General features: G+C 44.5%; 1 protein-coding gene and 1 long non-coding RNA gene across 6 annotated transcripts in view; one reads left to right on the top strand and one right to left on the bottom strand.

The window, feature by feature from the left end:
• GABRA2 (gamma-aminobutyric acid type A receptor subunit alpha2) overlaps positions 1 to 26,031 on the bottom strand; it is a 139,318-nt gene that overhangs the window by 66,829 nt on the left and 46,458 nt on the right. For 3 of the 5 annotated variants that reach the window (XM_085848880.1, XM_085848879.1, XM_085848882.1), the window contains exons 4-5: positions 13,574 to 13,686; positions 8,495 to 8,565 (exon numbers count right to left, since the gene is read on the bottom strand). In XM_085848880.1, the coding sequence (XP_085705006.1) occupies positions 8,495 to 8,565; positions 13,574 to 13,686 (184 nt within the window). The remainder of the gene's footprint in view (positions 1 to 8,494; positions 8,566 to 13,573; positions 13,687 to 26,031) is intronic. The other 2 variants (XM_085848881.1, XM_085848883.1) reach the window with 1 other exon arrangement.
• LOC147016139 (uncharacterized) lies at positions 7 to 26,031 on the top strand. Its single transcript, XR_015050023.1, has 4 exons — positions 7 to 265; positions 25,324 to 25,503; positions 25,637 to 25,752; positions 25,893 to 26,031. It is a non-coding gene; the product is annotated as an uncharacterized LOC147016139 (long non-coding RNA).

Below are 26,031 nucleotides of genomic sequence, written 5' to 3'. Positions count from 1 at the left end.
TACATCACGATTAACATATTATCTTCTCCTTTATATATACATATATACATGTATAAATAATATGCTGGCAAGGTGGCCGAGCAGAATGGACACTCACCTCTAAACTGTCTATGTTGTTAAAGCTAGGTGGTGTTTGAAGATCGCCGCGCCATCGGCTGCTAAAGGTCGAAACAATCCCTGCATCAGGTGGTTAAATTTGGTGTGGATTGGCACCACAGACACACGACTGCAGCGCATCTTCTGACAGGAATAGCCAAGTGAGCTGGTAAGTGATCCACGAATGGCGGTGCTTAATCGGAACCCAATCTGCCGGTCTGTCGTGTTAACTTGCCAATTTACTACGTGCTATGGAGCCCGCTCCCAATGACCACACCCACACGCAAGTTCTCATTAACAAGAAAGTGATTGTTCACAGGGAGAAAAGGGAGAGGAAGAATAATATGACCATGATGCAGTGATCACAGACTGTAACAAATTAATTTAATCTTACATAAAAGGAGCTGTCTCGGCGTGCGTCTGTGCATGCGTCCGTCCAGCTGGTGCTTCTAGAAAATAATAAATAAACTCGCTTGCCATGTCAGCTGAAACGAATGTGCCCTTATCACTCACTCACTGGGGCATGAGAGAGAGAGAGAGAGAGAGAGAGAGAGAGAGAGAGAGAGAGAGAGAGAGAGAGAGAGAGAGAGGAAGAGAGAAAGAGATAGAGAGAGAGAGAGAGAGAGAGAGAGAGAGAGAGAGAGAGAGAGAGAGAGAGAGAGAGAGAGAGAGACAGACAGACAGACAGACAGACAGACAGACAGACAGACAGACAGACAGACAGACAGACAGACAGACAGACAGACAGACAGACAGACAGTGAAAGAATGAACGAGAAAGGGAAGCCTGCTCCATTTGCGATGCTCACGCACACAGCACCGACATGAAAAACCAAGCTATTCCTCAACAGCAACACAGTGTACGCCTTTTTATAACATCCATCGGGCAAACTGTCCCAACTGCGTTGTGTGCCCATTGGCTGACGCATCCTGTCAAACAATGATTAATGGGCTGCTCTGATTGGCGGAAAGCTGGGGAAATTCCATACCCCTGGTGTCTGTTGGCGTTGAGCATGCCCGATGTCCGTGTGTGGTCACGTCCCCAGCACATCATCCCCAGCGCTACTCAAACAGTAGCGCTCACATTGGCGGGTTGGAGCTGGGGAGCCGGAGTGTTGGGCGGACAGAGCGAGTGCGGTGATTAGGGCCGAAGCCAAGCCACGCATTATTTTCTTTGCTTTCTTGATGTATCGTTCTACTTGAATGCAGGAACTTGATGAGGCCTTGCTGCCACCAACTGTCCTTTTAACAGCACCACCACTGATACACACCTTTTTCAGTTTCTTCTTGCACCACATGCAGCACACGCACTATGACACCCACTGCACTTCCACGATCAAGCACCTTTAGACACCATCAGTGTTCCTCCTTCTGACCCCTCTCCTTTTGCGATTAGGGTTGCAGAGGCACGCCTGCCCCACCCGGTGAGCAAAGAGGCCGATAAACCTCATCCTTTCTCTCTTTCTATTCTTATCTTCTCCTTCCATGGTACACGGGGTGAACAAGATGGACATTACAGGGACTTTCAGAAAGGAAAGTAGGGAATTTGAAGGAGGTGGGTTTGGAATGGATTCATGGGGGAAGAAATTTATCATGGCTTTGGATGGGGGGGAGATAAGAGATGATGGTTGGTCTGATTGGGTACCCATGTCTTGTGTATACACGGTAGGTAAGGCATAGAGTTGAGTTCTGCTTCTTGTACTCACTTGCAGTCTTCATTGCTTGCGAACATTATCCTTGTGTACATTTTTTTATTACCTCCGCCACCGAAGGTGAAGGAGGGTATGTTTTCACCCCTTTCTGTCTGTTTTTATTTGTCTGTTTGTCTCTGTACAGGATATCTCAAAAAGTTGTGGACGGATCCAAATGAAATTTTGTGGACAGGTTCGGTGTGTGACAAGGACAAACTGATTAGATTTTGATGAAGATCCAGATCCGGGTCCGACAACGAGAATTTTTAGATTGTTCACCATTGAGAGATGGGGCCAAATACAATTTATAGCACAATGTCTCAAAAAGGTGTGGACAGATCCGGATAAAACTTGATGGACACGTTATCTCCATTTGGGTTTCAGGAGGTGGGAGGAATTCTCCCAGAACTCAAAATCTCCACGTCCTATTTTTTGGTGAAGGATCATGATTCATGAATCAACCCCGGAATGATTTTAAGTACTCATTGAGGGTTTTCTTCATCATTCCAAAAGCTCTGACTATCACTGTTACAATTTCAGCTTTCTTAAGTTTGCAAACCGTCTTGACCTCATTTTTCAGATCCTGGTATTTCGTCATTTTTCTGATTTCTGTAGCAGTTAGTCCAAAGTCATTGGGAACTGAAACCTCGATCCACAACACTGACTTTTCCTTTCTGTGTTTGAGCACTATGTCTTAAAGCAGTGCTTTGTTTGTGATGTCCACACTTGAATGGATCATCTTGTCACATGTGACCATTATATGTTCATTTTCTCAAGGATTGGATTTGGTTTGTGTTTCCATGATTGTTCTAGGACATGGGATGTTGAAATGTTTACAGATGTGTCAGTGGATTACTCTGCAGACGCTGTCATGTCTTTCTGTGTACAGCTGTTCTGACATGAGTTTTTTTTTACATCCCGAAAGGAGGTGACTGGTACTTTTCTGTTTCTACCCCACAAAACATGCATTTGTCCAATTGGGTCAATCCCACCATTTTCTTAAAGCCACTAGTGTAGTGTCCTTGGTCTTGAGCATTTATGATTACTCGTTCTCCATCCCAACTCACTTAACCTCTTCTTAGTCATTCCAAATATCCTTCCTTGTCAACCCTTGTCTGGTCAATATTGGTATTTTATTCAAAAATCTTCTTCTCAGAAACCTACTGGACAGATCCAGACCAAACTCACCACGAGGCATCAGGACCATGTCCTAACCTTAAGTTGTGCTCCTCATGACCGGATATCCCAGAAAGGGGGCCATGGGTCCCCTCCCCGAATCCCTCATTTTCATTAAAACATCTTCTCCACAACTACCTGAGCAATCGGACCAAATTTGGTATAATGCATCAGAACAGTAAAGTCTCATGGGGTTGTGCTCCCCATCTAGATTTTCCCTCAAGTAGAGGCTGAAAAGGGAGGTTTTTCCTCAAATTCAAGTAATTTATTTGAAAAATCTTCTCAGAAACCAACGGCCAGATGCAGACCAAACTCTTCATCAAACATAAGGACCATGCCATTTCCTTAAGTTGTGCTTCCCATGACCGTAATCCTTTTGAGTTCGGCGAAATGATTACGTCTGCGTCGGAGTGGCGACCGTTCCAGGATTGTGCCCAATAGCCCAGGAGACTGCTTAGGTCTTTCCACCTACGCTCTGCACAGAGTATGGTCCCAATGGATGGATGGATGAAAATGAGTACCAGTGCACTGGTAATAAAGCAGCACAACCATACCACCAGAAAATGATTGCAAACCACCAGCCACAGGTTGCACACAATCAATATTTCAACATTTTCACCAATAAAGATCGATTTGGCAATTTGTGAATCCCAATAGCATGGCTTTCAGTCCTATGTATTATCATGTCTTATATTATCTCTGAGCTTCAGGAAGTTTTAGTTAATAATTTCAGTATTTTATGTAAAGAGGTAAATCTTTGTATTCCTCGGCTTTTCTGGATCCCAAAGATTCATAAGAACCCGTACAGGTATATGTTTATAGCGGGCGCCAGGCAGTGTCCCACCAAACAGTTATCGGTTATAGTTATCTCAGGATTACAAGTTGTGAGAGAACGGTTCAGGAAATATTGTTTATCAATTGAGAAGAATTCTGGTATTAACACTTTCTGGAACATTAATTCTTCTTTTGAGTTCTTAGATAGAATTAGATACCTCAATATCAAGTTCATTGAAATTTTTGATTTTTCAATTTTATCTACAAATTTGGGTTTAGTACTAGATGGATTCACTATTAAAATTGATTGACAACATTTTGTTTTTTTAAACTCTTTTAATAAGTTTTAATGTCAGGTTTGATAGAGCATTCTTTTCTAAAAAAAAGAAATTATCAAGTTTTCTTTGTTTTGGTAAGCAGAAGTTTTAAGGATGCTGATAATTTTATTTTATTTAATACTTTTGTGTATTTTTGTGGGATAATGTTTCAACAGGTTAAGGGAATTCCCGTGGGTGGGAATTGTAGCCTCCTTACGAGCAGACATTTTTCTTATTTTCTGTGAATTTTCATTCATGCAGAAACTGATGAAGGAGAAAAAAAAAATTAGGATTATCTAAAATATTATCGAATACACATGGTTATGTGGATGATATTTGTGTGGTTAACAATAATGTTTTTGGTAGCTTCAGCTTCACAAGATTTATCCAGATATCCTGATTGTAAACAGGAGTGGTAATGATAGTACAGTTGCTGCGTATCTGGATGTGTTGGTTCTAGTTGGACAGAATGGTTTTAGTACAAGTGTATATCATAAAGATGATTATTTCAGATTCCCAGTAGTGTTGTGCACCTTTCCAGGTTACAATGTATCAATTAAAATGGGTTACAATGCCTTTTCATCTCAGCGACTTCGATTTGTAAGAATTTGTTCAGTGAAGGATGATTTTGTAGAACGTGTTGAGAAGGATTTTTTTCCATCATATTAAACAAAGGATATTTGGCTGATTGTTTGATCAGGTCTTGTGAGAATGTCTTTACATTCCATCTTCACCTTTTATTTAAGTTTGGTTGGTTTTTGTGTTCACAAGTTCATATTGTATTGCATTTGATATAAAAATAATAATAATGAATTAATTGTTTTAGTGAGGTTTATTCTTTAATTAATATTGTTGGTTAAACATATCGAATATATTTATTTATAGATGGTATTAAATAATGGAGGTATTTTGATGAAAATACAATAAATAAATATTATTTATAAAATACATTATAAATAAGTATTAATATAATTTATTGGTGGTTGCTGGGTTACTCAGGACAGCGTGTTAAAATCGGTTATTAATGACAGTTTGACTATTTCAATGATAGTTTGAGTCTGTGGTTAGATGGAGGTGTTGTGTAATGGACATGTCTACAAGGTAAAGTGTTTATCGCTTAATATATGATCATACAAAGTGATGTTTTATTAAAGTTATTCATATGTCGTAATCTACACTCATAAAAGTAATAATTAAATCAGTTTGTACAAGGATATTGCATTGCTGTGTTCACTGACTGTCTGGACACAACTTTGAGGTTGTAGGTCCATTGATGATGAGTAATCTGATGTGGACCTGCGACCGGGGTTGTGGACCCGCCGTTTGGAGAGGTACTTGGCTGAAATGATCGAAACCTCGATGATAAACGGAGCCCAGCTGATGATCCGGGAAGTTGGGAAATCAGTCAATTGATTGTGAGTTAAGGTTATAACTTCAACTAAAATAACTTTTGTAACTACTTACCAGTATATAATGTGTGTGTGTGTGTGTGTGTGTGTGTGTGTGTGTGTGTGTGTGTGTGTGTGTGTGTGTGTGTGTGTGTGTGTGTGTGTGTGTGTGTGCGTGCGTGCGTGCGTGCGTGCGTGCGTGCGTGCGTGCAGTGTTGTGTCTCGCTTCCTTCTTGGGACTATGGTGCAGTAATTGGTATTTATTTTGATTTAGTACATGTGGTTTGAATGTGTTGAACATGTGAGTGGGCAGTTTTAGAATGTATTGCACATCTATTGCAGTGAAGCAATGATGGCTCCCAAAGCCGAGGCGATGAAAGTAAAATCCCTGACCATGAAAGGTGAATTAATGCATTTGACAAGAAGCAAAGATGATTGGAAATGCACTCCACAGATTACAAATACTTCAACGAAAGATGGGAGCTCCTGAAATGCCAAACCTGACATATAGGTGAAGAAAAACATAAAAGCAAACACAATGTCGAGGCTTATATCAGAGCTAACACACAAAATGTATAACAAGGGGAGCAGGAGACAAGAGGGGCAGGAGAGGGAAGTACAAAACTGTGTGGAGCAGAGACATGAGGAGATCTGTGTAAGGGAGAGGGATAGGGCGGGGTACACGGGGTGAACAAGATGGACATTACAGGGACTTTCAGGAAGAAAAGTAGGGAATTTGAAGGAGGTATGTTTGGGGTGGATTCATGGGGGTAGAAAATATCATGGCTTTGGATGGGGGGAGATAAGAGATGATGGTGAACAGCTGTTTTGAAGACCTGGAGGGAAGAGTGGGATTGAAGAGAGTCGGAGTTTGTTGGAGAAAAGAGGAATGAAAGTGTGAAAGTGAGCAGTGATTCTTGATTTTAGTAGTTTTACCAGGAAAGGGTTGCTGGCAGTTCTTGGGTGCCCTGTGGAAATATGGTGGGGGGGGGATCACAGACAAAGCTGAAAGCCGAGGCCAGAGAGGAGACAGTAGAAGACAGAAAGACTACCGACCTGCCTCTGGTGAGAGACTGAGGGACCCAAAGGCTCAGCCTCATCACAGGAGATACCAATTATCCGAAATGCCTTGGTTTCCACAGCGTGAAGCCGAGAAAGGTGAGAGGCAGGAGCACCAGCCCAGAGTGGAGAGCAGTTCTCCATCTGGCTGTGGAGGAAATCTTTGTATGTGGTCAGGAGCTCAGGTGGGCCGAGGAAGGACTTTTGCAAGACGGGGGGATGCCCAGTTGGCGATTAGCTTTGGAAGCCAGCTTGAAAATATGGCTTTCCCAGGAAAGATCATGGCACATAGTGAGACCCAGAAGCTTGAATGAAAGGACTTCTTCAAGAGGATTGTTGAGAAAGTAGTTGGGGGGGGGTCCAGACAGTCCTCTTGGAGAGACAGAGTGAGAGTGTGAGATTTGTCAAGATTGAAAGTCATGTTCCACGTGTTGGACCAGTTTGTGATTTTACCCAGATCTGCAGAGAGTTGAGAAGCTGCTGCCTGCCGATCTGAGGGATGACAGATGGTACGGCAAAGTGTGGAGTCATCAGCAAAGAGATGAAGAGGATTTTCCAGAGAGTCGGAGAGATCATTTAATAAAACCAGAAAAAGAACAGCAACCAGAACACTGCCTTGAGGAACTCCAGCCTGGACAGGAAGAGGGGATGAAAGAACTCCATTTAGGGCCACACAGTGACTGCGACAGGAGAGGAAGTCTGCGAGCCATGAGTGGAGATTGCCTTGGATACCATAGGAAGAGAGTATGGTGAGCAAGGGGGGGGGGGGTGCCAGACCGTATCGAAAGCAGGCGATATATCTCAGGAGACGGCTCTGATCTCATGTCTGGCATTGAGGATCTCCATCCATTCTTTAGAAAGCAGGAGCGGCAAGTCTAGGATAGAGTGAACTGGTCTGAATCAAAGTTGATGATCGGAAATCAGGCCATTGGAAAAGAGGAAGGATTTATTGTTGGAAGCGATGATAGATTCCATAACCTTGCTGATGATTGGGAGCACGCTGATTGGTCTATAATTGCAGGGATCTGTTTTTGCATCTTTTTATGCAGAGCAGTAATGTTTGCAGATTTCCAAGCAGATAGCAGATGACGGAACAGAGAGAGGGTGATCAAGAGCAGAGGAGCAGGTTTTTAGGACACATGGGCTGATGCCATCTGGGCCGGTTGCAGAATCTGAGTCGAGGTTTGACAGCAAGCTCTCCACCTTTCAGAATAAAAGGACACAGAGTCCAGGAACAGCTGTGTGCAACTGGGAAAGGTGTTTACAGAAAGCGATGGGTTTGGGACAATATTTAGAAGCAAACACAGAGTTTAGGCATTCAGCCTTTTCACGTGCAGTGTCAGCTGTGTGGCCATTTGAGGTAAGGGAGGGGATGGAGGAGGAACATACACCAGAAACAGACTTAACTAGACACCACCAGGATTTGGAGGAGGGAGATAGGTTTGAGAGGTCAGATTTGAGATTAGAAATTTTCCAACAAAAACAAGAGTTTACATTAACAAGAGCGAGAATTGCTTTGCAATGCACGTCCCCTTACGATGTGGTATTTTCCAAGACCAAAAGGGGCATAACTCTGTGAAAATTGACGAAACTCCCTGAAACTCGAATTGCTTCTGTAACTTATCATAATAAAGCCGTGTACCAAGTTTCAGTTGAATATGTTAAAAGGTATGGGAAAAAGTCTGAAAAACCACAGGTGGGACAGATCGATGGACAGACAGATGGAGAGCAAACCTACAGTCCTCTCTGGTGAAACTGGTAGAGGACAATAAAGGGGGCGGGGGGGGGGGGTGGGGAACAAGTAAAATTATGCAACTATATTATTAATACAGGAAGTATCGACTATTGTGATGCATATAATACTATCCCTACCGAAACACCATTCCCCCTTCTCCAAGCACCCTCACTCCTGTTTTTGCATCTGTAATAAATAAATCACTGCTAATGGTAACCCTACATGTACTGTACTGGCAATTTGATAAATGGATGCTTACCATGTCACTGTCAGACACAGGTCCAAAACTTGTCACATAGATATCAGTTTTCACTTCCGTCACTCTTTCTGCTGGGAGGGAGTTGGATTAGTGTGTAACAAAATTATGAGATTAGGCTGAGCATTTGATTAGTTCAGATAGACTTTAAATTGTTTTTAAAATCTCACAATAAAATGGCATAATGTGGCAAAGTGGGTCAATAAATGAGCATGTGCCAAGGGCTAGGGGGGTCCACATGCAACCACTGTTCTCAAAACAACAAACACAACTAACCCCTATCCCCTTGCCAAAACTCCACCCCAACCCCCTATTCTACTCCTCATTAGGGCCTACAGTTCTTGGAAAGTTTGGTTAAGATCAATTAAAGCGGTGAAAAGGTGTTACGGATCCGGGGTTCGAGTTCAACCACGAAGGGAAGTACTCGGAACACCCAGTCCTGAGGCCGCCGGACACAGATAACTCCGCACTCCGATGGGTTGCGAAGCAACCACGATTGCCGATTGGTACTGCCAATCCTGGAAGGGTTACACTAGTTCGTGTGTTACCGTTTCTGGTGGGTTGACTGTACCAAGCGAGTTTCGTGCCCTCGATGTATACCCACATTAACTTACCGTATCAGGTGCAGTCGAGTGAAGCTGCCAAGTACGCACTGGCTAATAAGAGCAAATAAGTGGGGTAGAACTTCCCGGACAACCTATGCGTGGACTACGCTGGACCAATGGAGGAAAAGACTTTACGAGCTGGGTACATTTATACCATAAGCAATTTCTTACAAATAAATGGGGGCGTGGGAAATGGAATATGGACGACAAAGGGTTTTAATCACAGAAATATGTATAGCAGGGATTTGTGTGGTGTAGGAAAAGAAATGCAAATATTTATAAAGAAGACAGTGCAGAGCTAACCTGACACAAACTTCTCCAATCTTATCCTGTGCCAACATTACAGGCACTGTCAGGCACACACATCCGAGGAAATTAGAAGAGCCAGAAAGATGAGAGAAAGTATGAGGTGTGAACGACCTCTGTGCAACCTGGTGCGGCCGACAGGCCCACGCTTCCCAGTCACTTAGGAGGAGCAAGTGGGACAAAAACTGGGGGTGTCTATGGTGCGTGAGTGAGGAGGTGCAAAATGGGGTGTAATGAAGTTCAGGTGGGGTGCAGAAGAGGAAAAATGAAGAGGTGCATATCTGTAGTTGCTCTTTTAGCTTTTGGGCATCCACAGCAGATGAGACAGTAGATTGAAGAGATAGAACCTGGAAGGTGATTGCTTATAAGGGTGTGTGAGAAAATCTGTATGTGTAATTGCTAAGTGTATTATCAGTCTGGCGTTCTGCCCACTCAACGCTCCCCTCCAACTTTCCCCTTGCACCACTGTTCAGGTCTGGACCTTCCTCCTCGTTCAGCCCTCTGCACTCAGAAGCAGCCACCTCGCACCCAGGAGAACATTCTATGACCTCTTGTAGATGACCGTGGCTAGGAGACTGACTTGTGCCGCTGTTCAGGTCTGATACTGACGTGAAGACTGATTGCAGACTGACTGCGTGGATACTGACTGGCAAAGGCTGACTCAAGACTGACTGACTGAATACTAACTGGTGAAGATTCACTCAAATGATCCTTGCGCAGAAATTTTATAGTCGTTTGGTGAAGGAGGAGTCAAAATTCAGATCAAAACGTTTTTTCAGCATTTCCTGGTGCACTAATTGGTGCGCGGGTGCTTTCTCCATGAGTAGCCCTGCCCCTGTGAGGCTCCGAATCCAAAAATGGCCTCATTCAACCCTGAACTCGGCCATGCGATCGAGCTTCAGAATTAACATGGAGTATGGGTTTCTGGGAGTGCTCTCCGGCCATGAATGTGTGCTGGTCACCAAATGAGGGTTGATATTTAGCAGAGCATCAGAGCTATCCAGACGACGTTGAATGGACCCCACCAGCGCATATTTACGCTTCAAACTACATGCCAATATGTTCCAAACTAAAGCATCCTCCATGGTGGGTAGTGGTCATGGTTCCCTAATATCCTTAAAGGACAGTGGTGAGTGTCTGAGGTGCCTACTGTGGTTGTGGCATTTTGTGGAGGTTGTAGTGAGGAGGCCAAGCAGAGGTTATTGTGGGTTTTTTTTTTTTAGGGAGGCATTGTGGTGGTCTTATGAAGGTTGTGGCGTTGTGGTTTGAGTATGGAGAAAGTTGAAGCAAAGTGTCCGTTGGCGAATGGCGCGAGGTTTGAACGGGGTTTTGGCGGTATATGCTAATTAGGCTGCCCCTGTTTCTATGTGGTCTGTGGCACGATAGCATGCGTGAAGAGAGGATCATGTGTGCAAAATAAAGTAAATAAAATAGATAAAGGAGTAGACAATGGAATTACAGACCAAACTAAAAGCTCTCACAATGCATCTTGTCCCATATATACGTGAGACATGAGGGAAGGGTTAACTAAAACGAATACTCACGAAATAACTGCCTGGGGACCGCTATATGTTGTGTGCCCTTTTTTTGTATACCTTGTCAAGACTCATATGAGAGCGAACACACAATGCACAGCAAGGGGGCATGAGACAAGAGGGGCGTGGGAAGGACAAAACAGTGGGGAACAGAAACATTAGGAGATCGCTGGAAGGGAGAGGGATGGGGTGGGGAACACGGGGTATACAAGATGGACATTACAGGGACTTTCAGGAAGGAAATCAGGGAATTTGAAGGAGGTGGGTTTGGGGTGGATTAGTGTGGGGAGAAAATATCGAGTATTTGTATGGGAGACGATAATAGATGGTGGTGAACAGCTGTTTTGAAGGCCTGGAGGGAAGAATGGAATTGAAGAGAGTGAGGGAGTTTATTCCAAATGCGGAAAAAAAGAGGAATGAAAGAGTGAAGGTGAGCAGTGATTCGTGATTTTGGTAGTTTTACCAGAAGGGGGTTGCTGGCGGAACTTGAGCGCCCTGCGGAAATATAGTGGGGACAAATTGCAGACAGAGCAGGGGGACGAGACCGGAGAGGTGACGGTACAAGAAAGAAAGACCACCGACCTGCCTGCGGTGAGAGAGTGAGAGGCCCAAAGACAGCCTCATCGTGGGAGATACCAATTATCCGAAATGCCTTGGTTTCCACTGCGTGAAGCCAACAAAGGTGAGAGGCAGGAGCGATGGGAGATCAGTCGAGAAGTTTGATGGTTGCTTGGAGACCCTGCCAGTCGACCTGAGTGAAATGCCAGACTCAACGGCACTGGGGTGGATCTCTGATAACCATCATCCATCACACTCTTCTCCCTCCAAGCCTCTCTCTCACCTTTCTCAAAAACTCCCCCTCACCTTTCTCCCTCAACTCCCCCACTCACCCTTCTCCCACCATTCATCCCCCTTACTCATCCTTTTCAAGGTTGTCCCCCCCTCACATCCACAAAGCTGCCTCCTTCCCCTTCCCTTTCACCTCCATCTCATCACTCCACCTCAAATCCTCAACTGCCTTCTACCCCCTCTCTTGTGTCCCCTCTCCCCCAGCACCACAGAGCCTTTTCTTCTCCTCATCCGGCCCTCTCCCCGAGCTATTCTGCAATCCCCTACACTCTTTCAACAACCCTCCTTACCTCCCCCCCCTCCTCCCTTGTCCTACCCTCCCCCTCCCCTCCCCCTCCCCTCCCATCCCCTGCACCCAATGCCTCCTCCCTTCCCTCTTCATTAACAGTGTGGTCCCCAAATATCCGGGGCCTTCGCTCAAACCTTACAGATCTTTCCATTCAGGTTGCTACTGACAAACCAGACATCATCTGCCTAATAGAAACTTTCCTCCCTCAAGACGTGTCTGACTCACAAACATCTCTCCCTGCTTACTCCCTCCTCCGTTATGACAGACCTGAGCCTCGTCCTGGTGGAGGAGTTGCTCTCTTCATCAAACACTCTATTCCTCACTCTCCATGCACTGCCCTCACTCCCCCACACCCCAGGAATACTTCTGGCTCCAGATTCCCCTCCACTCCCACCTCATGTCTGTGTGTCCTGTACCGTCCACCAAACAGTGATGACTCCATTTACACCTCACTATCCGAAAACATGGACCAACTTCTATCTTCTCATCTGAACTCTCTCTTCCTCATATGTGGCGACTTCAATTGTCATCATGCCAGTTGGCTAGGTGTGGGTACCTCTCTCACCTGTTATGGCACTTCAGCAAAAGACTTCTGCGACTCATTGGGACTGACTCAATCTGTCAACTTCCAGACCCGGATCTCAACCAATGGTACTCCATCTCTTCTGGATCTGATTTTGACAAATTTCCCTGAAAATATCTGTTCTTCCTCCGCACCAATTGGTTCTTCTGACCATGTCCTTGTCAAAGTGGACATCTCTCTGACTGTTATCAGAGGGCTTTGCCTTGGGCAGTGACGGTTTTGCAGCACCCCAACAATAGATTACCCTTCCCCCTATTCCAAATTCCCCTCTTAAACTTCAAAATCTATCAAAGCTAATTACTTAATATTTCATCATTAACTCCAAATCGGGCCAACACTATCCCTACCAAGTTTGATGGCAATCACTCAAATCGTTACCGAGATTCCCACACTCTCTCCCCCATTCCAAATCCCCCCCCCCCCGAAATTTAAAATCTGGAAAAGTTAACATGCTAATCTTTTTCACCATAAACCCCCCATGGGGCCCCCATTATGCAAGCCACGTTTGGGAGCACCGTGACTTATAAGGCAGACGTGAATAGTTGGACCCAAACATAGAGAACGTGGTTTGAACGGGGTCCCCCACACTCTCATCAGGGAATGGACAGTTAGACAAACATAAAAATGGAGTGTAACAATAGGGGAAGCTTTGCTTTTGTGTCATATTTCCCTGATGTGAGACCGGTTAGCAAACATACAGTTCGTAGACCAAATATATATATATATATATATATATATATATATATATATATATATATATATATATATATATATATATATACATATTTTTTTTTTATGTATAGCAGCTGGGGCTGAACACAGAGTTTTTGCTCCATTTAAAGGCCCATCTCACAAACACTGAAAATGGTGTCAGTGGCAGCAGGGAAGTGTCTTGTATGCAATCAACAGCCTCACCACCGAGCCCTGGGCGCAGACGGTTGTCATAGCCATCCAGTAGACCGTCCAAGATGTGTGTAAACACCGTACTATTGTCTGAATGGCCAAAAGTGAACGCTGGCTGGGCGTAACTGTACACACATACACAAAAAAACAATCAACTTCATGAAAAGCTATTCTGGCTTTTTTTACTTGCCACTAAAGTAGTTGTCACTATACTGGAAATAGCACACAAATGTTTTCCAAAGCACCCAAAGTCAGTATCACCCAAAGTATAGCACCCAAATGTTTTCCCAAAGTCAGTGCAAAACTTAATGGGGAGGTATAGCATATTGACACAGCACATATTTTGGAAACAAATTCTGGGCTCATGGGGAAAAGCAAGGTGATTGAAGATAAGCTCCACTACGAGGCTGAGATCATGTTAGATATTAAAATTTAAAAATAAGAAAAAAAATTAAAGAGTTCATCGACCACCTTACCTCGTGTGCATTCTTGGAGAAACAATGACGTAAAATGCCATAATATATTTTTTTCTCCAAGTCCTGCGAAACGGAAAGTTTTGTAAAGTGCCAAAAAGGTGATTTGTGTTCTCCAGTGATCAAGTATATAATTAAATTTATATAAAATACAGTGTCTTTTACACCGCCTTATTTAACACGTTACATTAGTTATTCGTGCCTGTTGTTTGTGTCCTTTATGTCATCCTTAAAAACAGTAAGTCTCCTGTTTGGAATGATTTTCCATTTTGTTTCACTGCCAGGCAGGTAGACAGACTAGCAAATTCAGAGCCAAAGTACTGTTAAACTACATTACTATGGGTTCGTTTTCTGATTTGTGTTAAAAATACAACATTCAATTGAAATTGAATTGTTCCTCGATCATAAACTGACGTTTTTTAGACAGACAGACGTGTGTGGGGGTAACAGAATTGAGAATGCAATTCACCGACAGTGGTGCAACGGATCAGCAGATGTACACAAGCAAAGTGATGAACGAAATACAAGCAGGCGATTAACAAAGAGCGAGAGAGAGAGAGAGAGAGAGAGAGAGAGAGAGAGAGAGAGAGAGAGAGAGAGAGAGAGAGAGAACGAGAGAGAGAGAAAGAGAGAGAGAGAGAGAGAGAGAGAGAGAGAGAGAGAGAGAGAGAGAGAGAGAGAGAGAGAGAGAGAGAGAGAGAGAGAGAGAGAGAGAGAGAGAGAGAGAGAGAGAGAGAGAGAGAGAGAGAGAGAGAGAGAACGAGAGAGAGAGAACGAGAGAGAGAGAACGAGAGAGAGAGAACGAGAGAGAGAGAACGAGAGAACGAGAGAACGAGAGAACGAGAGAACGAGAGAACGAGAGAACGAGAGAACGAGAACACCACAGTAACCTGCAATTAAAAAGGGTGAGTGAGTAATGGGTTAATGAGGGTAGAAAAGATCAGGGGTAGAAATGGAGGATGAATTAAAATGGTGGTGTACTTCCAGTGAAAATCCCTTGAGGGAAGAGTGGATAAGGCAGTTCCACAGGTGGAATACATAGTGTTGCGGTTCTGCAAAACCGCATGCATCCAAGGCAATGGCACCCACCATACAGTAATCACCAGGCAGTTATTTAATTAGTCTTCGTGTAGTTAGTCCTCCCCTCATGTCTAGTGGGTTAACCGGACGAAGTGCATTGCGTGGGTCTTGTAGTTGGGTCTAGTAACTATCTCTGATTCATATTCTGATTCCCACTCTAACCCTGTCATTTTTGCCATAGTATAGGGTTATCACCCAATCTTGGTATAGGGTTGCAAATTTCAGTCTTTTCACCTTATTATGTGGTTTCAGCAAGGGAGCAAGCTGATGACAACTAATTTCCCAGATTTACTCATTTGCTACTTTTATTGTGGTTTCTTGTAATTTGCATTAATGTAATTGGTGATGATTATGGCTTCCTTCTTGCCATCCTACCGTACATGCCAAACTTGGGGAGTGCTTCGGATATTGTTGTCACATGCACACAGTGACCAGTCTTTGCCCTAAAGGCCTGTAACTCTTTCAAAGTTGCCATTGGTCTCTTGGTGACCTTTCTGATCAGTGTCCTCCTTGCTTGGTCATCCAATTTGGAGGGACGGCCTGATCTAGGCAGGTCTTGGTGGTACCATACGCCTTCCATTTCTTAATAAATGTGTTGACTGTGCTCCAAGGGATATTTAAGGCATTTGAAATATTTTTATACCTATCCCCTGATGTGTGCCTTTCACAACTTTATCCCGGAGGTGTTTTGAAAGCTCCTTGGATTCATGGTTGAGTCTTTGCTGTGACATTCACTACCCAGCAGAGGAAAGCTGCAGGAACAGCTGATTTTATTTTTGAAATAATCAGAATCACTACAATATAACAGAGGTGGAGGCCAATTAACTTGCTGTGTGATTTTGAAGGTGATTACTTACCCAACCAAGATGTTCTTGTTTTGTATTTCCAATTAATCTTCTGAAATTTATCGAATTTGTTTTTCACTTGGAAGTTTTGGGTTACGATGTGCAAATATAGGTGGAAAAGTCTGGTTTAATGCAATTTAATTCCAGGTTATAAGGCAACAAAAGGTGAAAAATTTGAAAGGGGGTGTAGAATTTCTGTATGGACTGGATATACACCAAGCAAAAACATGCGTACGGCTTATGTGCATACGTAATCCATCGTGGTTATACACTATGCCTGGTGTTGGCTTAATGGTTAGTGTGGTGGGCTTGGGATCCTAGGATCCTAGGATCCTGAGTTCAAATTACACTGGGCTGTTGAATTAATACCAGGTGGGGTTGACGCTGCCTGGGATCATTCCAGTTGCACCAGGCCATGGCCTAAGGTCTGAGGTCTGCCAATCTGTGCTACTTCATGCAGTGGTGGCACATTATTTTATTGGGATGGAGTTAGGCCAGCTGTCCAGCCCATGGGTGTAAAGCAGTGGAGTGGGATCAGGGCAGCTGAACACTGACCCATATATAATGTGATATTTTCTCAAAAAGGGCATAACTCTGGAAAAATTGATGACACGCCCTGAAACTGGAACTTGTTCTGTAAGCTATCATAATAAAGCCATGTACCAAGTTTCAGTTGAATATGTTCAAGGGTGTGGGGAAAAAAAGTCTGAAAAACCCCAGGTGGGATGGACAGACGGATAGAAGGCCAAACAGAGAGTAAACAGATTGTCCCCTCCAGTGAAACCAGTCAGGGACTAATAAATAAAGTGTGTGTCAGTGTGTGTGTCTCCTCCATCTCTATTATAATACCAGGCTTGCACACTAAAAACTCGGCTCGCCGTCACACGATCCCTATGAAATTGCTGTGGCACTTAGCGGACATGCCGACAACGGTTGGGAAGTATTGGCGTTCCATAGTACCACTTGCATTTTGCACAATGCGTATTTTTGTCATTCCCCGTGTACGGTCTGTCGAGTGCTACCAGCTATGTTGTACTGCTATCCCGTGCATGTGCACGGGTATCGCTAGTAGCTAGTCTATCTATAATTCCAGCAGTGTGTGTGTGTGTGTGTGTGTGTGTGTGTGTGTGTGTGTGTGTGTGTGTGTGTGTGACCACTGTTTCTTGACAACCACTGGTCTGATCTAATTGAAACTTGCCAGGTATATTGCTGGGGACCTGAGTATGTGCCTTTTCAAGGTTTGATATTAATCAGACAAGTGCTTCCCAAGTTATGGCCATTTATTTACCAACCAATGACAGGACACGTTGCTGCGGCCATTTATTTACCAACCAATGACAAGACACGTTGCTGCGTAGGCGTGGCCGATGGGGAAGAGAACCTCAGCCGCGTTCCCATTACGGGTTACAACGTACGGACTTCCGGATAATGATGACTTCGTGTAGTCCAATAATTTTTCGATTTCTTATGCGCATTTATAGATAAACACAATGCCCCAATCCAGTCGTTGTTTACGAGAGCGAAGGAACAACTCTGTGGTTGTTTGAAATTAATTTTTTTTCTCTTCTCTTCTCTCTTTGTTTTTCCTTGCGATGACATTGCGAAAAGGCAGAATACGTTGGCGCTAATTGAATCATTGGCCATTAAAACTAAATTGCGAATAATAGTAACTGCGATATGTGAACTTCCGGACAGTGAGGACTTAACTTTGTGTAGTCCGATGCGCGGCCTGCTGACGATGACGTCACGTGCCGTGCCGGTTACGATGGGGATCGATCGGTGCCTGAGTTACCGTGGCGTCGGAGTGGTAATGCTCAATGGCAGCGAATGTCATGGCAAGCAAAGACAGGGAGGTAAAGTTTATTTTAATTTTAATTAACTCTGTGTGTGTAAGTATCACAGCAGTTGTTACTTCAATACAAGCGATAATTCGTGGAATGCATGTGAACATTCCGTACGGGCACGCACTACTTCCCGATAGTGATGACACTGTATTCTAATAATTTCTCGATTTCTTATGCGCATTTATAGATAAACACAATGCCCCAATCCAGTCGCCGTTTACGAGAGCGAAGGAACGGCCTGTGTGGTTGTTTCTGGCTCGTGGTTTGAAAGTTTTTCTTTTGTTTTTTTGGGGGGGTTTGGGAGGGGGGGGTTGCACATACGGCCACTCACGTACGGGCACGCGAGAGCGAAGGAACGGCCTGTGTGGTTGTTTCTGGCTAGTGGTTTGAAAGATTTTTATTTTTTGCACGTACCGCCACGCATGTACAGGCATGCACGTGCGGGCACACATACGGGCACACACACGGGCACGTACTAGTGGATAATAAAGAACAACAACAACAAATAATCAGTGCTACTCACACACTGTCTACAAGGCCTTTCTCCATAGCTCAATGAAAGACTGCAAGCCCCTTTTTCCACAATGCCTCAGCTTCGTATCTGTCTCTCCTGGATTGTGTATAATCCAAAGTTCTCAAAGCTATTGGAATCTTCTGTGATGAGGATAAAGCACAACGTCTGTTGCTCTCACATTTTAGGCAGGTTGGTGGTCTCTCTGGTATTTTTTTGTTGTTTGTTTGTTTCATCTCCATTATTGCTCCTCTGCTAACTCAGGAACACCAGGAGGTACATCTTCTTCCCGTATCCCTCTCCTGGCAAAACTTCCGAAATCCAGGCTGACTGCACAACTCAAGTCTTTCATTCCTCACTTCTCCCATTTATGGAACCACCTTCCAGAGGCTGTTCTGGCTTGCTCTTCCTTCCAAGACTGTAAGCAGTGCATCTCCATCTCTTGTCACACCCAATTTATTATTACCCTTGATCTTGTTTTTATTTGATTTTTTTTATTTTTGTCCCTGGACTCTGTGTCCTTTTCTCCTGACAAGGTGGAGAGCTTGCTTTCAAACCTCGACTCAGATTCTGCAACCGGTCCAGACGGCATCAGCCCACGTGTCCTAAAAACCTGCTCTTCTGCTCTTGCTCACCCTCTCTCTGTTCTATTCACCCTCTCATTTGCTCAAGGTCATCTGCCATCTGCTTGGAAATCTGAAAACATCACTGCCCTCCATAAAAAAGGTGCAAAAACAGATCCCTGCAACTTTAGACCAATCAGCCTTCTCCCAATCATCAGCAAGGTTATGGAATCCATCATCGCTTTAGACATTAAATCCTTCCTCTTCTCCAATGGCTTGATTTCCGATCATCAATTTGGTTTCAGACAAGGTCACTCTACCCTGGATATGCTGCTTCTGCTCTCCCATCAATGGATGGAGGTCCTCAATGCCAGACAGGAAATCCGAGCTGTATCCCTGGACATATCACGTGCTTTTGACACAGTCTGGCACCCTGCCCTGCTCACCAAACTCTCTTCCCATGGTATCCAACGCCATCTCCACTCATGGCTCGCAGACTTCCTCTCCTGTCGCAGTCAACGTGTGGCCCCAAATGGAGTTCCTTCATCCCCTCTTCCTGTCCAGGCTGGAGTTCCTCAAGGTAGCGTTCTGGGCCCTGTTCTTTTCTGGTTTTCATCAATGATCTCTCCGAATCTCTGGAAAATCCTCTATATCTCTTTGCTGATGACTCCACCCTCTGCCGTACCATCTGTCATCCCTCAGACCGGCAAGCAGCAGCTTCTTCGCTCACTGCAGATCTGGATAAAATCACAAACTGGTCCAACACGTGGAACATGTCTTTCAATCCAGACAAATCTCACACTCTCACTATGTCTCTTCGAAAGGACCGTTTAAAAATCCCCCCACCCCCTCATCCACTTTCTCAACAATCCTCTGGAAGAAGTCTTTTCTTTCAAGCTTCTGGGTCTCACTATCTGCCATGACCTTTCCTGGGAAAGTCACATTTCCAACCTCGCCTCCAAAGCCAGTCGCCGACTGGGAATCCTCCGTCGTGCAGTCCTTCCTTGGCCCTCTTGAGCTCCTGACCACTTACAAAGCTTTTGTCCACAGCCTGATGGAGTACTGCTCTCCCCTCTGGGCTGGTGCTCCTGCCTCCCACCTTTCTCGACTTCACGCTGTCGAAACCAGGGCACTTAGGATCATCGGCATCTCCCGCAATGAGGCTGAGTCTTTGGGCCTCTCACTCAATCACCGCAGGTTGGTCGGTGGTCTTTCTGTCTTCTATCGTCTCCTCTCCAGCCTTGCCCCCCCCTGCTCTCTCTGCGATTTGTCCCCACCACATTTCCATAGGGCACTCAAGGTCCGCCAACAACCCCCTTCTGGTAAAACTACCAAAATCACGAATCACTGCTCACCTTCACTCTTTCATTCCTCTTTTTTTCCCGCCTTTGAAAAATACTCCCTCACTCTATTGTTTCCCATTCTTCCCTCCAGGCTTTCAAAACACCTGTTCACCACCACCTCTTATCATCCCCCATCCAAATCCTCGATCTTTTCTACCCCCGATAATCCACCCAAGCCCACTTCCTTCAATTCCCCTACTTTCCTTCGTAAAAGTCCCTGTAATGTCCATCTTCTCTTCCTCATGTTCCCCGTCCAATCCCTCTCCCTTCCACAGATCTCCTAATGTGTCTGTTCCCTACTATTTTGTCCCTCCCACTCCCGCCCCTCCTGTCTCATGCCCCCTTGCTGTGCGTTGTGTGTTAGCTCTCACACGAGCCTCGACAAGGTATACAAAAACAAACAAACAAACAAAAAAAAAACCCCCGTTAACCTTTCTGAACTCAACAATTTTAGTTGTTAGTTTCAGTTTCCTTGCCCCTCTCCCCTCTCCTCATTTCCTATTCGTTTACATCGTTTTTGTCCCACTGGCAGTGTGTTCTACCTTGCTCTTCCATGAGCCTCGCACCTGCAAAAAAAAACAAAAAACCGTGACTCTATTTCAAAGTAAAACTTTTTCTCATAAGTGTTTGTTTGTTTTTAACTCAGTTAAAATTGTAAGATGTTTTCTTGTAAGCCACAAAACATGTCGAAAAAAAAAAAATATTAGTTTTGTGAAAAGAAAATCCACAAGTTGAAATAAAAAACGATTTGCCCATCATACGTACAGTCTTCGGAGGCAGCAGTTGAAGTGACGAGTCATCGAATGTCTGCCTGTTGAGTGTTGTACTCCTCTTGAAGCTGAAGTGTTTCACCATGAATATACCTAACAGCATGGAGCCTTCTTCTGCATAATTCTGATTTGTTGTTTGCCATCAACTCTCATCCCTCACATCATCAAAGGCGTATCATTGAACTTTGAATATCCCATTTGGACCTTTTTGAGATCTCTGGAGAATATTCACATTTTTCATCTTGCAACACTAGACGTACTGTCCTCGCTAATCACGTACGTGGCGCTTAAGGTTAAATCAATTACACAGCACTATTTGCAGTAGATTAACAGACTCTCCTCTTGCGTCTCTCCGCACTTGCCTGACACTTGTGGGGGAAATGAACAGTAAATGTTGACCGTGTCCTCTCGAAGAATTTTTCTCTGATCTTCTTTCTTTCCGTTTTCGAAGAGAAACTTCTGAGCACAGGAGATTTAAAGCCATTCAATTTGGCTTGGACTATGTCATGTATAAAATTTGTCAAGCTGCGGTGAGAAAAACATTTTGATGCCGTTACCACTGCCTGCACTGCATGGGAAGATCAATTTGTTTGAGAGTGAGGAATCTTCTTTGGTATTCAGCATGTGACTGCCGGTGGCATCATTTTCTGAGAGCGTAGCTGTGCTGCTGATGCATTTTCCCCTGTAGGTGAGAGCAGGAATTTTGAATTTGGTCAGGATGCCAACGATAACTCGCTTACTCTTCACGAAGGACACCGTGGGGGTCTTTATCGTCCATCAACTCATGTCAGCAGGCCGATTCCTCGGATAGCCGCCGTGCATGTTTTGTCTCTGTTTTGAAGCCGCATTCCTCGTTCTGTTTCTTTTCTCCCAAGTATTGTCCTTTCCACTCCCTCAACTTTATACGACCCCCTCCCCCCCTCCACCTTTTAAATTTTATTTAAAAAAATATATAAATAAACAAAAAAAAAACTACATTTTTAAACTCCGATACACAAACTCAATATGCTCAAGACAACAGGGGACAATTCCTTCTGCCAGTATTTCCTGTACTTCATTCCTTATCTCTTCCTTTTCTCTTTTTCCAAACTGAATCTTCATTGAATGAAATGCTTCTTCCATTCAAAGCTTTTAAGTGGATTTTAAAATGCTTCACGTTCCTCATTTCTCTGTCATGAGCACTCACATGTTCTTCCTCTTCATCATGATCAATTCCTCTTCTTCACAAGGATTACTTTCCAAATCCACGTCTCACCGAAGTGCTTGGTCCCTCAAGCCTTCTCCCATACCTACAGCACAACCTTCCTCCGTGCCTTCAGAAAAATCATTTCCACCCATCCCATGATCTCTGTCTCCATATGTCCAGTTTGGCAATCGTGAGAAGTCCAGTTTGCAGAGGTCTTCTGCTCACGGCAATCAATTCCCCTTCACGTCATTTCACGATGTCAAACCCCTCCGTGTCCACACCCTCCCCACATCTGCTGGAACTCCGCATCCTGCCAACCCCACCCATTCCCCTCCTCAGCATCTGTCCACTTCATGTCTCCTCTTTCTGCTTCCTCTTCACACCCCTTCTTCCCCCCACTCAAAGCTTCCTGCTTCCTCTTCTCATGAGATGACATTAGTTTGCTGTTTTTACTTTGTGTCCATTGGACTGGAAGTGCTGGCATGTGGTTGGGTAAAGAGGGGGAGTGTGGGGTCACAGTGCATTATGGGGTTTCGCTTCACTTGGTGCACAAGGATTCTGGTACTGCAATAAATCTGATCGTTCTCTTCAAACATTGTCTCTCTGTCATTAACATCAGAACTTTACACCCCTCACTCCACCCCCTCAAAGCTTCACCTGTATCCCGCCCTTTCCCAGCTTCCCTCCCATCTCCCCCTGTCCCGCACCCTCCCATATCCCCCCCATCTTGCATCCTTCCATACCCCCAAATCCTACAACCTTCGACCCCCACCCACCTTCCGCTCACTCCCACCCCCCATCCCGCTTCTGACTATCTGCCTCTCCCCTGTCCCACACTCTCCCAGCCTCTCTCCTGCCCTGCACCTTCCCAGCCTCCCACCCCATCCTCCAGGACCCTCGCAATGCCTCCTTCCCTGTCTCCAGCTGTGTGGACCTCAAACATCAGAGGCCTCCACTCCAACTTGACAAATATTTCAACCCAGGCCGCTGCTGATGAACCGGACATAATCTATTTAACAGAATCCTTCCTCCCACACGATGTCCCTGAATCATTAGTCTGTCTCTCTGGCTATTGTCTCCTCCTATTTGATAGACATGAACTACGCCCTGGGAGCAGAGTTGCACTAAGATCAAGCACTCAATTTCTCACTGTCCCTGCACTGATCTTACACCAACCAACCCCCAAAAGTACTTTTGGCTGCGACATCCCCTCTGCTCCTACCTTGTTACTTCCGCCACCGAAGGTGGACTGAGGTTTTGTTTTCATCCCTGTTTGCCTGTTTGTTTGTCTGTCTGTCTGTCGGTGAGCAGGATATCTCAAAAAGTTATGCACGGATTTGGATGAACTTGGTGGACTGGTTCGATATGTGATGAGGACGAATCGATTCGATTTTGGTGAAGATCTGGATCCGGATACTCCAATTTATCAAGTGATTCTTCACCATTGAGAGATCTGGCCAAAAACAATACATAGCAGGATATTTTTTTAAAGTTCTGGACGGATTATGACAAAACTTGGTGGATGCTCATTCGATTTTGGTTCAGGTCCAGATGCAGATCTGGCCTATTGGTGGGATACAAAATGTAAACGATTCAGCCTGGCGGAGGTATGCTCTCTACCGTGTGCCTTTCTAGTTTGTCTCTGTGTTGTCCCGTCCTCCAAACATTGACAATACCATACAGATACTGCATATCTCTCTCAGATATAACATGCACCAACTTTTTTAACTACTCATCCCAACTCTCTCTTCCTCATATGTGGTGATTTCAATTGTCGCCATGCTAATTGGCTGGGTGTTAGTACCTCTCTCACCAGCTATAGCACTTCAGCAAAGGACTTCTGTGACTCCATGGGACTGACTCAATCTGTGAGTCTCCATTGGGACTGACAACCCCCCAAGCCCATCTCCTTCCCAATTTCCAGTTTTTCCTTCCTGAGAGTTTGCTTCTCTATTCATCTTGTCCACCCCAAGTGTCCTCCTCTCCCCCTCATTCTTCCCAACACCCTTTATGTGTCCAAGTCTCCCTCTATTTTATTCCTCAATCCTGCTGTTGGGGTTTCCCCTCTCTTTCTGTTGTTTTCTGGATCCATTCTGTGTTCGACCTCTTCCACGAGCCTTTACTTTGTATCGAAAAATACAACTTTGGAAGGAAGTAAGGAATATATACATATTAGTGGGGTTTGCTTACACATTGTAAGCAATAACGAACCGTGTTTCCCCATTGTCTCGGGTCGCTCATCTGCATTTGATTTTTCATTTATTTATTTTAATTTATTTGTGTTTTCATTTTGCGGATGAATTCCGACGGTTCTGTGATTTTCCTGGTGTATCGGCTTCGATGTCCTGCGGCACAAAATTACCTTGCTTCCCCCATTGTCTCGGGTCACTGACCTGCATTTTTTTTTCATTCATTTATATTTTCATTTATTGATGTTGTCCGACGATTCTGTGAATTTTCCTGGTGTACGAGCTCCGATGTTCGTCGGCACGCAAAATTCCCTCAGACTGGAGGATCGGATCAAGCAGCACATCACTCCTCATTTCGTTTAATGCAGACAGGACCATCCCTGCCCCCGCCTCTCCTCAAGTCCCCCGACCAAAAGCAATTCTAGAACATCCCCTTCCACTCCACACTTCCCCCTTCCCTCCTCTCTCCCCATCCTCTTTGCTCCTTCCCCCTCCCAGAGTGTATGGAGACGTGTGGTTAGGCGTCGCTCTCCCCCCACCCCTTCCTCACTCCCTCCCAGCTCCCCCACCCTCCTCTTCCCCCCCCCTATCTCCTCTCTATCCCCCTCTAAATACTCCTATCAGCAAAGCAGATTCAAACCATGACGTCATACAAATTCACTCCTTGATTGTTTTTCTGGGGGAAGATTTACTACCAGGTGGAATCTTTACAATATGGAAATCGAAAGATTTACAATGTGGGAATTTTACCAAAATTAATACTTACCAGGTCGATAATTTACCATAAAGAATACTTGCCAGCGAAAAATTTACTGTGAAGACGAATTACCATACGGAAGATTTACCTTGTGGAATATTTACCAGCAGGAGGAGAGGGGGAAGATTTGCTATATGGTAAATTTTGTAGGAATTTTGATTTAAGAGAGTGACACCAATAACAATTGCCTCCTGTTCTTAGAAACACACCGTGGGCTCTTCAACATGTACCAGCAGCAATAAACGCCGGCAGGCAGGACATCCGGCTGAATGTACCAGTGAAGGAACGGCGTACTCAGGATACAACTCCATCCCTGTGAAGTATCATTCCTTCGGTTGAAAGTTGGGTTGGGAATCGAACCCAGAAAGGACAACTCAAATCGTGAGTGCACGAACTTGTACACCCTTTGAGCTATCATGCCAACCCAGGAATGCACGAATAAACAACCACTTGTGCTTTTTGCCAAAATCTTCTCTCCAAAATATAAATAAGGTCATGTGATCATTGTTTACAGGGTTTCTGTCTCCATGACTCCAATGGGCTGATTTCATTCCGATGAGAAAATCGAGTTTTGCCTCCAAAATGGCCAATTCATCAGGTGACATCGACAACACTCAACAACAAATAATTGTAAGTGACAGCATCGAAGTAATGTATATATATATATATATATATATATATATATATATATATATATATATATATATATATATATATATATATATATATATACACCCAACTGGTACTAAATGTGATTTCATATCCACTAGGAAAATTTGATCAAAACACTATCCATGATCATACATTGCGATCCCTCCCGTGCTACTTTCCTCCGTCTGCCATGCTTCTCACGTCTGTCAGCTCGTGTATGGAGAGAACTTCTCATTACCCTGGAAACCGTGCTCCGAG

Source organism: Eptatretus burgeri, chromosome 12 (assembly GCF_056783735.1).
Source record: "Eptatretus burgeri isolate ZD-2024b chromosome 12, Ebu_testis_v1, whole genome shotgun sequence".
In the NCBI taxonomy this organism is placed as follows: Eukaryota; Metazoa; Chordata; class Myxini; order Myxiniformes; family Myxinidae; genus Eptatretus; species Eptatretus burgeri.
This window is presented reverse-complemented; position numbering and strand designations above follow the sequence as displayed.